This window comes from Poecilia latipinna, unplaced genomic scaffold (assembly GCF_001443285.1).
Source record: "Poecilia latipinna isolate Pla-1442-1.1 unplaced genomic scaffold, P_latipinna-1.0 Scaffold3704, whole genome shotgun sequence".
Lineage (NCBI taxonomy): Eukaryota > Metazoa > Chordata > Actinopteri > Cyprinodontiformes > Poeciliidae > Poecilia > Poecilia latipinna.
The window spans coordinates 26002-38847 of NW_015116320.1; the positions used below are offsets into that span (position 1 = coordinate 26002).

A 12846-nucleotide genomic window follows, 5' to 3' on the forward strand; every position below is an offset into this window, starting at 1 on the left:
ATGCATATCAATTGATATGCACTGTGTCCAGAAAATCATTTTATCCCAATACAGGACAAAGACAAGTCTGTCACGAAAATATTAGCGCCATCATTTGTTATTAGATATATCTTCTTTATATGACTTAAAAAAGACTTAGAAAACTGATGTTTGATAAATTCTCAATGATACAAATCTATAAACAATTTAGTTTCTGTTAGTCTTGTCAAGATTCAAGAAAGGGCAAATTTCTATTAATATTGGTCAATCGTTTATTTTAAATATGCTGTAGGATCCGCAGTTTGACGACTGTTATAAATATCACGTTTTGTGAACACATGGGATTAAATCAGTTTTTGTCGCTTGTTTTTAGGAATTGCAGCGGCTGCAGTGCACCACAATAAAGCTACAATAAAGCTGATAAACAGGTGAAGAACCAAAATAGACAGAAACACTTCTGATTGTTTGCCAAGCCAAACATCCAATAAAAGTTCCACCAAGCCACTACTGAGGCACTGGGGTCAAGTTTCTCGACACAGGCAAAAGAAGGTTCAATGTCCAAACTTATTGATTGTTCTTGATGATTTATTTTCCTCTTTCACCAATTACAGAGCTCAAACTTTCCTCTGTTCTCATGCTACCTCTCTTGCTCTGGTAAAAACCATGAGCTCTGCAACCCAAATGCATGCTGGTCCTTCACCAGGCCCCTAGACTTATAGAAAGTGGACCGACCCAGATTACTTTCTGTCTAAATTTAGAAAATAAATAAGAAAAATAATAAAACAAAAAATAAATAAAATCAACAGTTATCCATCAATGCTGCTGGCACTCGCGCTTCCCACTACTTAGCAGTGGGTGTCAGGTTACATTGTGTTGCATTCAATATTGTCGGACAAAAGAGTTCCATGCGCTTAATGTCCGATTTGCCATAACTATTTATTGAATTTATTGTCGCTAGCTGGGTTGGCAACAGGGGTGACAAGGCTCTCGTTTTGGGGTGGCAACTGCCACCCCAGTAGATCCGCCCCTGTCTTCAAGTAACCCAGTAATATTTTAACATTTCCTGTCAACTGGACATTTTTAACACAAAAACACAGTGGGCCACTGGTGGGCTCCCTCAGCCCCCCAACCACTGGGCCTAGCAAGTTTTCTGGGGGAAATCCTGAATACAGAGTTAATTTACATGCAGCTCCAGTCAAATTAACTTCTAATCCAATTAAAACTTTATCCACTCAGTCATGTCATGTTTTGTTTCCACCTTAGCCTAACGGTTCATGAACCTCAACAGCTGCTGTGACAGATTTTGCTAGCATGCTGACTTTTTCTTATAGATTATGGAATATATTTTTTCATGCTGAAAAAACTGTAGTACAACATCCTCTTTTATTTTACATGAAGTAAATACAGTTTTGCACTTAGTCAGGTTTTTGTTTTGTTTGCTCAGCTTTGAAATGTTGTGAATAATGAGGTTATCTGTTGTGCAGGGCTGGTTTGTCCTTTTTGCTGTGCTTTTGTGGGAATGTTATGCAAACTCTTTATCTGCTGTACCCTTCCTGTCACAAACTGTGAAAAGTAGAAGTTATGTTGATATGATTGATGTGTTTTGTGCAATGTTGCAGTGGAACAGAGTAACTGCTGGCAGTTGGATTCAGTTTCAAAAGCCCAGCCCTCTGCTTCCATGTTCCCTGACATCCATGGTGCCTCCAGCGTGGAGATGCTGGTTGGCAGCCAGAAGAGGAAGGCTAGGAAGTCCAGGATTACACACTTGGTGCGCACGGCTGATGGCAGTGTTTCTGCAGCTGAAGGTGAGTTCTCAGGTGCTTCATTTATGAATCGTTGTGCTTATGGTCTGGGATTTTAACTTTTAACTTGAGCAGCGAGAGGAAAGAAAATGGACTTGTGTTGTTGGGCTGAGGATTTTCTAGTCATTTAAATAATACTACAAAAGTCAGCATAAATACTCTTGGACTAACATGTTTGGGGCTTCACTATGATTGATATACTATACTATAAAGTAACATTTTGCTGTTTTAAGATACCCATTTCATACAGTATATTCTGCCTAAATCACCAAATAAGTGAAATGTGTGTTTTGCTAATTTTTTAGATATGTTCATATGAATTTTTATTTTATTTTATTTTTTACAGAAAACAAAGCTAGGGATCTAAAACAGGAACAGGATAAGAAGCCATTAAACCAACTGAATTTATGCAATGAAAAAAGGTGCTACATCAGTCCCACAGCAGAGGAGACTGGGCGGAACACCTTGCCACCAGAGCTACCTGCTTTCTTCAGCTTGGCAGCCCTTGCTGAGGTAGCAGCCATGGAAAATGTTCACAGGTAAAGAGCTTGGGCTTTCCTCATATATTGTTCAGTAGATGGATAACAACATGAGATGTCTTGGTAGACTTGTGATGTTTGTCCTGTCTCATGTCCATATTTCAGAGGCCAGAGAAGCTTAGCTAAAAGCCAGAAGAAAGAACTTGCACAAACTCCGGTTCTCATATCCTGCGCTGATCAGTGAAGTTATCCTGCTGCTTCTGGAAGAAGATGACATGAACAATAGTAGTGAAGCTTTGCTTTTCTGAGAGGTCATTTGTTTGGACGGCTCGGACAAACTCCAGACTCTGATTTTGCTTGAATCTAATATATGGGGAAAGAAACCCTCTCCTTTTCTCCAGCTTGCCCCTCTGTTGGTGTCTCAGTGTTTCATCCTGAGCCTTTGTTAGGCTTTAGGGAGAATACTTTTCTCAAAGTATAGCTTTGTGTCTTCAATGGATGATGTACTTGACACTCAGTGAATTCCCTACAGTAAGTGGTGGTTAGTACAGTCCAGTTGTTGAGAAACAAGTAGAGTAGGTAAGGTGGACTTTCAGGTAGACTGTTTTCTCAAGCGCACTAGCTGCTTTGAGAAAAATGGTCACAAGAACATTTGAACTGTTGATCTGTTGCCGAGCAGCAGGTCAACAGCTCCTGTGTTATGCAAACTAAAATCATCCCTTTGTCAATAGTTTTTAGATATAAAGGGGGCCATTTATATACTTCCATCACAGTTCCACATACATCACAACTTGAAGAGAGATGGGGTCTTAACTTTTGGAAGGAGCTTTATGAATTGCTTTCTTGGTTTTCAGTATCTCTGCTGTAGTGATCAGAAGATCCTCAGCTTGGGCAGAAAGGAGGATTTGAGGATTTGGTTCATCTGTCAGGAATTCTCAGTGATCCTCCAATTAATGCAAGCTCTCGCTGCTGTGTACCGCAGTGACATGGATCACTCCCAACAGCCACATGCACAAAAGATTCATCTACACTGATGTGTTCCATATGTATGGAAATGAAAACATCAACAATGGCACGTTTTGTGGCTGCAGTCACTATGTACTGTTTAGCACCGCCACCGAAAAGAAACACCGTCTATATTTACACCTGATTAGTCTGTGCAACAAAACCAAGCTTTCCTCAGTTCATGGCTTCCTTTTTATAGGTGGTTCCTATAGATTTGTTGTATATTGTTATAAGGAAGCCATTTTGAAGGTTAAGTGTGACTGAAAAGACCTCACTTTTGAAATGGGGCTGTGAAAGTGCTTTTGACTTGCAGTCATGTTTATCTTGTTTTACCTGATGAATAGTTCCCGCACCTCTCTGAACACATTTGTATGTGGACAAGCTTCTTTGCCTCCAGCTTCATCCCAAAATAACTTTTAACCAGGGTAAATGATCGTGACAGACTTCCTTTAAAGCTGTGGTATGTTACTCTTGTAAAAAATATGTTTTTTTTACATATTTGTTAAAACTGTCATTATGTTGTGACAGTATGATATGAGACAAGTAATCTGTGAAAAAAAAATGAGTTCCTCTGCCTCCTCCCAGTACAAACTACAGAAATACACAGCTCAGTCAGAAACAACCAATCAGAGCCAGGAGGAGGGTCTTAGTGCTGTCAAACACTCTAATGTATGCGCTGCACTCACCCCCTCTCGTCTTGCTTTCTACAATGTTTCAGATTGTCCCTATCAGACCACCTATGATGGCAGGTTAGGTTAGTTGTTTCTTCGCCATTAGCACCATGAGCAGCACGTACATGAGGTTGACTGACATCGCTAAGACCTTCCTCCTGGCTCTGATTGGTTGTTTCTGGTTGGGAGTGTTGCATTTCTTCAGACAGCAACAGCAGCTCAGGGAGAAGGCGGAGAAGATCAATCTTTTCACTGGCTCATAGTATACTGTCAGGACATACTGACAGTTTTAGCAAATATTTTAAAAACTGTTTTTTATATATAAAAACATAGCCCAGTTTTAACAACTACTTGTTCAGTTCATTTTGGTGATATACTAATTTAGTGACCTAGTATGTATCAATGAGCATTTTATATTTATGAGAAGATTTTTTAGTTTAAGCAAAGTTTATGTCAACTAATGTTGGACTGAATGTTAAGAGAAATGCAAATCCCCTACATCTGAACTAGAGTTCATAATAGCAGAGGACTTTGCTATTGCTTATGTTTCTGTTCAGTGTACCTGAAAGTCAGGTGCCTGTTTTTAAAGCCGGCTTCTCAGAACTAAAATCTAGCCTTAACCCTCCCACCTGCACGCTGTTTGCCACCACAAAGCCGTGAAGCAGATTTATCATCTTGGTTTTAGCATATTTAAACAGTAGAATGCAGTTTTCTCACCACTTGAGAAAAATATTTTAATTTCTTGTCTGCATAATTTCCACAGAGCATTCATTGCTTGTGTATTCAGTCTCAAACTGCACTAATTTGAAATCAAAATGATGAAATTTAAATTGCACATGGAAGAGTAAAGCAATGCCCCCACTAGCCACAGGGCTCTTCTACCATAGTTGTGTCTTCGACGTACTGAATCAAGCTGGCTGTAGTTTCCACATGAAAAAACAGCAGTCTGCACTGTGAAGCAAGTTTTAATGGCCTTTTAAAGCAACTTCAGGTTCAGTTCATGATTTTGTCTTATTACCTGTGTCATCTGTATGCTTGAAACCTTCCTTACTCCAAAGCATCAGAAATCCACCAATCAGTGCACATAACAGGGAAAATTAATGAAATAGACAGTAGTATAGAACCATCATCCAGCTTTGACAGAAACAATTTTAAGTTTGCTCTTTTCTATTAATAGTTTTTTTCAGGGCCTAATTCAGGGGTCTGCAACATATTGCTCCTGAGCTGCATTTGGCACTTTGGACATTCCAAAATGGCTTCATAACTTTGGGTAAAGTTATATATAGATTTTGCAGTTGAAGGTTATGTTAACTGGTCTCTCCAAATTGATCTTAGTGTGGGTGTGGATGGTTGTTTATCCTATGTGTGTCTATGTTGCCCAGTGAGGGACTGGAGACCTGTCCAGGCGTACCCTGCCCCTTGCCCAGTAGCTATATTTCCATTACAAATGTGCACAAATCTTTTTCTATATTCTGCTAACATAAACCCTCACCCCCCCACACACAATTTTGCAATTGCGGTGTTTCCATTAAATAAGAAATTAGATTAAAATCTTATGTGAATAAGTTTTTAATAACTTCCAAAAAGTTATTAAAAGTTATGGCAACGAAGAATGTAAACAATTACATAATAATCATAATTTAACCATGGCCCTAGCCAGTTGGCTTATCCCCAGCAGCTAACGACTGCTGCAGATTAACCACCAGCTCTCTCCCTGCAGTACAAGTGAATGGAGATGACAGATAAATGCAACATAATTAGTAAAATCTATTTTTTCTTTGATTAGATTATTATCATTATGTATCACTCATCTTTTGGCACAAGTTTTTTTATGATTATTTTACAACCTAAAAATGGAAATAAAATTGTGGTTATTTAAGAATCACAACAAATGTCAAAATATATATTTATTGAAAAAAGTAGGTGGTCTTTTTTCAAAGTATCATGCAAAATTTTAAACACATTTTATTTATCTGGACTGATGGCAAAAATGGCTTCTTGGATTATAAAGGTTGGATTCGCCTGACATAGAATAGAGAAGCTCTTTCGCAGTCCTACTATAAGTAAATATTTAACACTTTAATAAAGTATTAAGGCAAGACATTAAAAAAACTTAAATATAAACATTTAAATCCTTCTGAATAGTACTAATGAATAAAATTAACTTGTGCCTTGTGCCTAACAAGTGACACATTTAGGAATAATAAATATAGCTTTAGCTGTACAATAGTTCATTAATTTCATGCATCCATTTTTTTGCATTGTTTTTTTTATGCTAAATTGTTTTTCAGCTCTATTTCATTTTGTTTTATTTTATTATTTATTATGTCAGTCCAACTCTGTTTGTTTTAAATGTACAGTAAGTGCTGAGGTGATCAAGTCAGTCTTATAATACCAGTAAACATCATCCTTACGGTTTGGGTTAGTTTTACCCAATCTACTGAAGAAACCTGCTTCATAGTGTAGGCTTGCGTTTAAGTCTCAGATCCAGTGTTTGCTTAGTCTGATTTGTTTCATAGTATAAGAAAGCTAGCTAGAGCTAGTGGAGGCAAAGCATTTAGCTGATTCCTGTTGTTGTTGCTCAGAGTATATATGCATATATATATTTCTGTATATATCAACAATACTCGATAAGAGTCATTTCATTCCAAAGTCCCTGTTTTTATTTCAGCAATGCAGGTTGTTGTCTTCCCAGATTTGCTGGAATCTTCACAAGCTCATTGATAAACAGAAAAAAAAAAACTTGTCTGCAGTTTTTACCATGACCAACAGCCACACCTCGTTCCCCTGGAGCTCTTTGTTCCTCTGTGTGTAGTCCAATACTTCCATGACCACATTCTAGATAAAATTCTACTGCAATTTAGATAGATTTTTTTTTTTTGTATTTTATTTAATATTGTTCCTTTTTTATTAAAAAATGAGGCCTTTCATTGTTCACAAGTGTGTGAACAATGGATGCACTTGTACTTATCTGGTGGATAAACAATACGCTAGTCCTGTTAGCCCTGCAGCTGGTGTATGTCCTAAAGATGCTTTTTGCTATGGAATGTCACACAAAATGGGTTTTAGAAACCTGGAATTGCTCATTTGGGTTTAAAATACAACAGAGTAGCACAATAGACTACAGAGAACCAAACTACAGTCTGTCATAATTTTAATAAGAATCGGTATATGGAAATGTATATCTTCAGGTGTAAGAAACTTCCATCATTGAAACAGAATTGAAAAACACATGTGCTTTTGTTTTGTCGAAAATAAGGAGTCCCTGCGCCTGTGTCCACATCAACCCTCAACACCCTACCTTCTTAAAGGAATATACCTCCTTACAGCAAGTGAGTTTATTGACATTTGCCAAAGAAAATGAATGGTATGGTTCGAAGGGAAATCCTGTTGGAGGAAATATAAATCATGCTAGCGTAACTGTTGCACTGGATTTTTTAGATGTTTAAATCTTCAGGTAACATTATCAGTACAATTCATTGTAATTATCTAATAAAATTGTGTTTGTTTTTGAATTCAGAGTTTGACTCAACCTCAACACAAGGAATATAAAGTATTTGCACCTTATGACCCAAACCAAAATTATCATGGTCGTTAAACAAAAAAATAAATAAATATATTTCATCCACTCACAGTAGTTTGGGAATTCCTCCATGTACCTAAACATCCAGTAAAAACTGCACATCTACAGATTAGCCCTTCATCCTCTTGACTTTTCTATTTAAAAATGCTTCTTTAAGGTTCAAAATTCTTATATTAGTTACAAAGATTAACTATAATACCCCTTTGTGCTAGTACTGTCTTCTTGAATGTAATCATTTTCTACCTATATTTTTCTAATTCAGCCTTGATTGTACCGTAGGTATGCTATGATGGTATACTGTTGCTTCTGTGCATATTTTGTTCTAACAATTAATGTAAGGACAGCTGCTGCACTGTTAATTCAGTGGAAGTGCGATGAGTTTGCCCAAACGACTTCTTGGAGCAAGTGAGCATCCATGAAACTGACAACTATTGACTGTTGCATTGAGTTTTGGGGTAATCTTTCTCCGGTTCGAAAGTAGGGACAATCCTGCAAAGCAGAATATTTTTGTGCGAGTTTTAGCTTATTTATAGCTCTTCAAAGTTTAGTCAAACTTCAAACAGAAAAAAAAGCATTATATGTATTAGCTTATACATAATCATGTATGAGATCATTCATCCTTAACTAGAATGTAGATTACGCCTTCCTTATTTTTAATCTAAGTTTGCAATGATAGTTTTCAATGCCTACCTAACTGATAAGTTGTATAACAATTGACATTATTAACCATGTGCTTGCCATACATTATGTAAACAATGTTCTTCATGATGTGCTATTTTGATTGTTAAAGCCCAATTTCTTTAGTGCTGCCTTGCCTTACTGTATTCCCATTGTATTGTGGGATCCCCCTTCTCCTTATCAAGCCCACATTGCTGTCAGAACACTGTTTGATGACACAACTATTGCTTGTACAACACCTATTAAAATAACTTCTGTTAAACCTGTCTGTGTGTGTGTGAGAGATAAATTTTATCTATGCATGTCAGTTTTATTTGATTTTGTTTTGGTAACTCCTGGTTAAGGCTGAAGTATGTAACTTACAGAAAAAAGGTCTTTTACTTAAAACTATCACTGTGTCATGAGACAGATAATCTGAACATTTTCAGATTATCAGAAAGAGCAGATAACCTGCTGTTATCAACAGAGTTATGGAGCTCCATCAGAGGGTCAATCCCCCTCATTTATACTGTCACACATACATTACAACAGGTGTGTATGTGTAACATACATACCTGGTATGTCACACATACAGTAAAGCTCTAGACTAAAAAGTCTAGAGCTCTAGTAAATTTTCTGAGCTGTGCCTAAGAAGTCTACAGCTCAGAAAAGAAGGGATAAGTTAAAAGGCTCAGGCAGACACAATCCTAGCCTGTTTGGCTCCCTTGTTGAACCGCCTTTCCTGCACCACCATACCCCCTCCCACTCCACAAAGTTGTTGATGTGGGTGGGAGATCTGGGGGGATGAGGATGGTTTGCATTAAGCACTATTGACATTCAGATCCTCTGGTTGTAAGAGCAGGGGCACGAGGGGTATTTGAGGCTCAGGGGACGGGATGGAGGTGCGCTTAAGCCGCCCCCCACAAGATGCTATCCTTGCCCATATCAAATGTGGGCAGTTGCCTCAGGTGATGAAGGGACATCACAGTTGTCTAAGCCAGATAACCTATTTTAATAATCCCTCAGTTTTACTGCATTCCAGAGAGATGATTCTACTTTTAAACCCTGGTTTGAAAGGGTGACAGGGGTGGAGGGAACTCATCAGGGCCAGGTAGACTTCCTGGAAAAATCAGTTTACGAAATTAAAGGAGGTCTGAAGTGTGAAGCTTCAGGTACAAAGTTATGGAGTTGGGAAATTCAATTACCTGGGTCGGTCATATGTTTTTTCACAAGACACTCGGTAGAATCAGCAGCTATTTTGTTTGGCCTTCCTATGAAAAGTGTCAGTTCACTTTCAGGTAAATGATTCAGTGAATGGCAGCTACAACCGCTGCCAATCATTGGAGCACCTTTTGAAAGGCACCTTTTGTGGGCTCATTAGAAAGGAGATCATCATTGGTAATATTCAAACATTACTAATATCTGAGGCCTTTGTACTCAGATCTATTGCTATCTGACATGTTGCTAACTCATACCTGCCAAGTCTCCCATTTTGGCTGGGAAACTACCATATTTTACCTGTCTTGGCATGCTCCCATATTAGCATTTTCCTGTAAATTTCTTGTATTAGAATAATTACGTCGCAACCCTGCCTCCTGCAGCTTTTCTCTAGAGTAGGAATTCCTAAAGAAAGTCTTACAAATTGTGGGACAAACTTTTTGTCCAAATTATTGCAACAGGTTTACATGTTGCTATAGGAATTAAGGGACTTTTCACCCCCATTTAGACGGGCTTGTGGAATTGTAGGAGCTATTTCTCTATTTTCAGTCAAATCTTAGAATTTAGATTATTTAGTTTATTTTATTTGCTTATTTTCTAATTGATTTATAATTAGAAATTTTGTTTAATACTAGTTATTTAGAATACATTTTTTGGTTACTAATTCACTTAATTAGTTAATTTCAGTTTTGGACATGGGTGTTTCACAGTATAAATACTTAAGTTTTAGGTAGCTCATGCACATGGGTGGTCAAATTGGTCATATAGTTTTTTACCATTTAGTCACTTCAGTTAGTCATCAATCATCAGTTGCCAGTCATCAGTCTACCAGTCAGTCAATCAGTCAGAGAACAGGAGCAGGAATCAGAGCAGGAGAAGCAGCAGAATCCTGTGATTGCCTGAATATGGAATAAAGCAACAAAGAACTGAATTTTAATTTTTTAATTTTTTTTTATCTTTTTGGACTGCGTAAGCCAGAAACCCATGGTGCATCAGGTGACTATTTGAGTTGGATTCACCTTTTGTTTTGATCACCTTTAAGTTTTAAGTTTTTTTATTTTTGAATTTCAGTTTTGGACAAACAGTCACAACACGAATAATATAACCACTCTCAAAAATATGCTGCACAAGTTTTGTTTCTGACACAAGTTACCTGTTTATTGCTTGTCAGGAGGTTCCACAAGTTTCTCACACTTCGAACTATCTATGGCCGCCAAGTGAGATACCCACTAGATCTGCAGTAGGACTGCAGATAAGACCCAAAGTCTGAGGATGAAAACACTGAAGCATTTTAGGCAATATGAGAGCGATATTTCCTGCAATCGCCCTCTCTGAGAGGGAGATAGCAGGAAATGGCATTATTTGCACAACATAAAAGCAACCCAACAACATAAGACCTGATATGAAGGCCAGAGACAAAAGGTTCCGTTACTGCTTCCCACCAGCTATAACAAGCTTAGAATGCTTAGCTCAATACTTAGAATGTGATTACAGTAACTAGAACACACAATAAGACCAGAGGTAAGGTTCTGCTACGAGAGTAGTGAAATGTATTGGTGTATTAATAACCACAGACCAGAAAATAAGTTTAAACTGGCTTATTTATTTAAAAAGAAAGGAAATAACAATATTACAAACAGTTGACATACATTTAACACAAAATTCAATCAAAAATAGTTTCCCTGTTTCTTTCAGAATATTTTGTTTAATCCCTGTTTGGAAATTTAAACCTAATTAAAGGAGTATTAAAGGGGGTATTAAAAGGTCAGGTATTAAATTTTTATTCAACCTAGGTTATTTAATTTCCAGTTAATACTGCTAATCCACTTTGATTTACAGTGTTTTGTCTTTTAAGTCTATTTGAGTTACTTTGTATTTTTTTTAAGAGGTTAAGTTTTTTAATTTCTTGTTTTAATCATTTATTATTTCTATTTTAAACCCCACAGAATTGTTTAAATTTCTGTGGTTTGAAGAAAAATAAAATAAAATAAAATACAACAGAAAACAATTCAGCAAAAGACATGTGCTTCAAATGTAATGTCTTTTTCTCTGATTATCCTGAAGGATTAATCCTGTTTCTCTGACTCCACTGTTAATTCAGCAGCAAGCATGGGCAGTCCATCCATCCATCCATCCATCCATCCATCCATCCATCCATCCATCCATCCATCCATCCATTTTCTATACACCCTAGTCCCTTAGTGGGGTTGTGAAGGTTGCTGGTGCCTATCTCTAGCTAACGTTCCGGGCGAGAGGCGGGGTACACCCTGGACAGGTCGCCAGTCTGTTGCAGGGCTCAGGTCATACCAGTTTGGATGATGCATAACGTCCAGCAGAGGGCGTAGCTCCTGCTAGACGGCAGTTAAAAGGTGCCTTGGGTTACAGCTCGCCATCTTGTTTCTCACTCAGAGAATCCAACTCGGCAATCGACTCGGAATTTCCCGGTCAAATTTTCCAGCAGAACCTTAAAGCAGGGCCGGCCCAGGGCCCTAAGCGAAATGTGGTTTTGGGGCCCTCTAGTTCTGCTAACAACGTGGACTGGCTGCAATCAGAAGACCGATCATTAAATCATTCACTCACCTATAAACTTATTGCATCTCTGGCAATGCTGTTTACATTAAATACATGTATAATATAGGATACATTTATTGCCAACCGGTTTATCAAAAAGTTGATTTCTGGGCATCAATTTCCTTAATTTTGGGGGATTGTGATTGGCCAATAATTACATGTGAAGCCCATCTTATCCCCTAATCTTATCTTCGTCAGCAAAGGTTTAAAATTCAGTTTCTGTCCTCTTCTGCTCTACAGTGAGAGGTTTGACTGACAGACCGGCCCACCAGATCAGGTCTGAATGTTTACAGTTAACAATATTCACCCCACTATTGTAACTCAGTGACTTTCTTGCTATAGTTAGCAACATTTCAAAGAAAAAAAATTAATATCAGCCAAAATCAAAATCGGCAGGTCAGGCTTTTATAAGATCGGTAACCAGGGGATTGGCCAGAAAACTGCAATCGGTGCAGCCCTACACACATATTCATGACATCCTTTGGTTAAATAAATTTCTCTTAAGCGTTACTCCAATAGCTAAAAAATGTATTTTTATCAGGTGAGTCTTTTTTCAACTTAGAAGTTGATGTAAAAATAATGTTTGTTTTAGCCACAAAATGATTATGCTCAGCAGCAAACAACATATCCCCACCTACAGCATAGAGTAGCTCATCAATGTAGCAGCTATGTAGCTTGACGTAAAAACATTTTGCTAGACAATGTCAGACATTGCGAAGTTTTAATTATTATCAGACGTTATCAAACACGGTGTTTTAAAGCCAAAATACCTCAGAAATATACAGAGCAAAACATAAGAATAATGTCATTTAAAGTTTAAGCTTCACACAAACACAAAGACCCTATCATAAATGTTTGGCTGTTGAACTGGACCGTTGGTG

The 12846-nt window shown here is 37.7% G+C and overlaps 1 protein-coding gene and 1 long non-coding RNA gene across 2 annotated transcripts in view; one reads left to right on the plus strand and one right to left on the minus strand.

Moving 5' to 3' along the window:
• The window catches only part of LOC106941497 (HMG box transcription factor BBX-like), a 19428-nt gene extending 16005 nt beyond the window's left edge, over positions 1 to 3423 (plus strand). Inside the window, exons 5-7 of the mRNA XM_015024546.1 lie at positions 1599 to 1784; positions 2128 to 2320; positions 2426 to 3423. Coding sequence (XP_014880032.1) covers positions 1599 to 1784; positions 2128 to 2320; positions 2426 to 2504 — 458 coding nt within the window. The 3' untranslated portion in view covers positions 2505 to 3423. The remainder of the gene's footprint in view (positions 1 to 1598; positions 1785 to 2127; positions 2321 to 2425) is intronic.
• The window catches only part of LOC106941498 (uncharacterized), a 21342-nt gene extending 10214 nt beyond the window's left edge, over positions 1 to 11128 (minus strand). Inside the window, exon 1 of the long non-coding RNA XR_001423385.1 lies at positions 10548 to 11128. This is a non-coding gene — a long non-coding RNA (uncharacterized LOC106941498). The remainder of the gene's footprint in view (positions 1 to 10547) is intronic.
• Positions 11129 to 12846: the final 1718 nt, after the last annotated feature.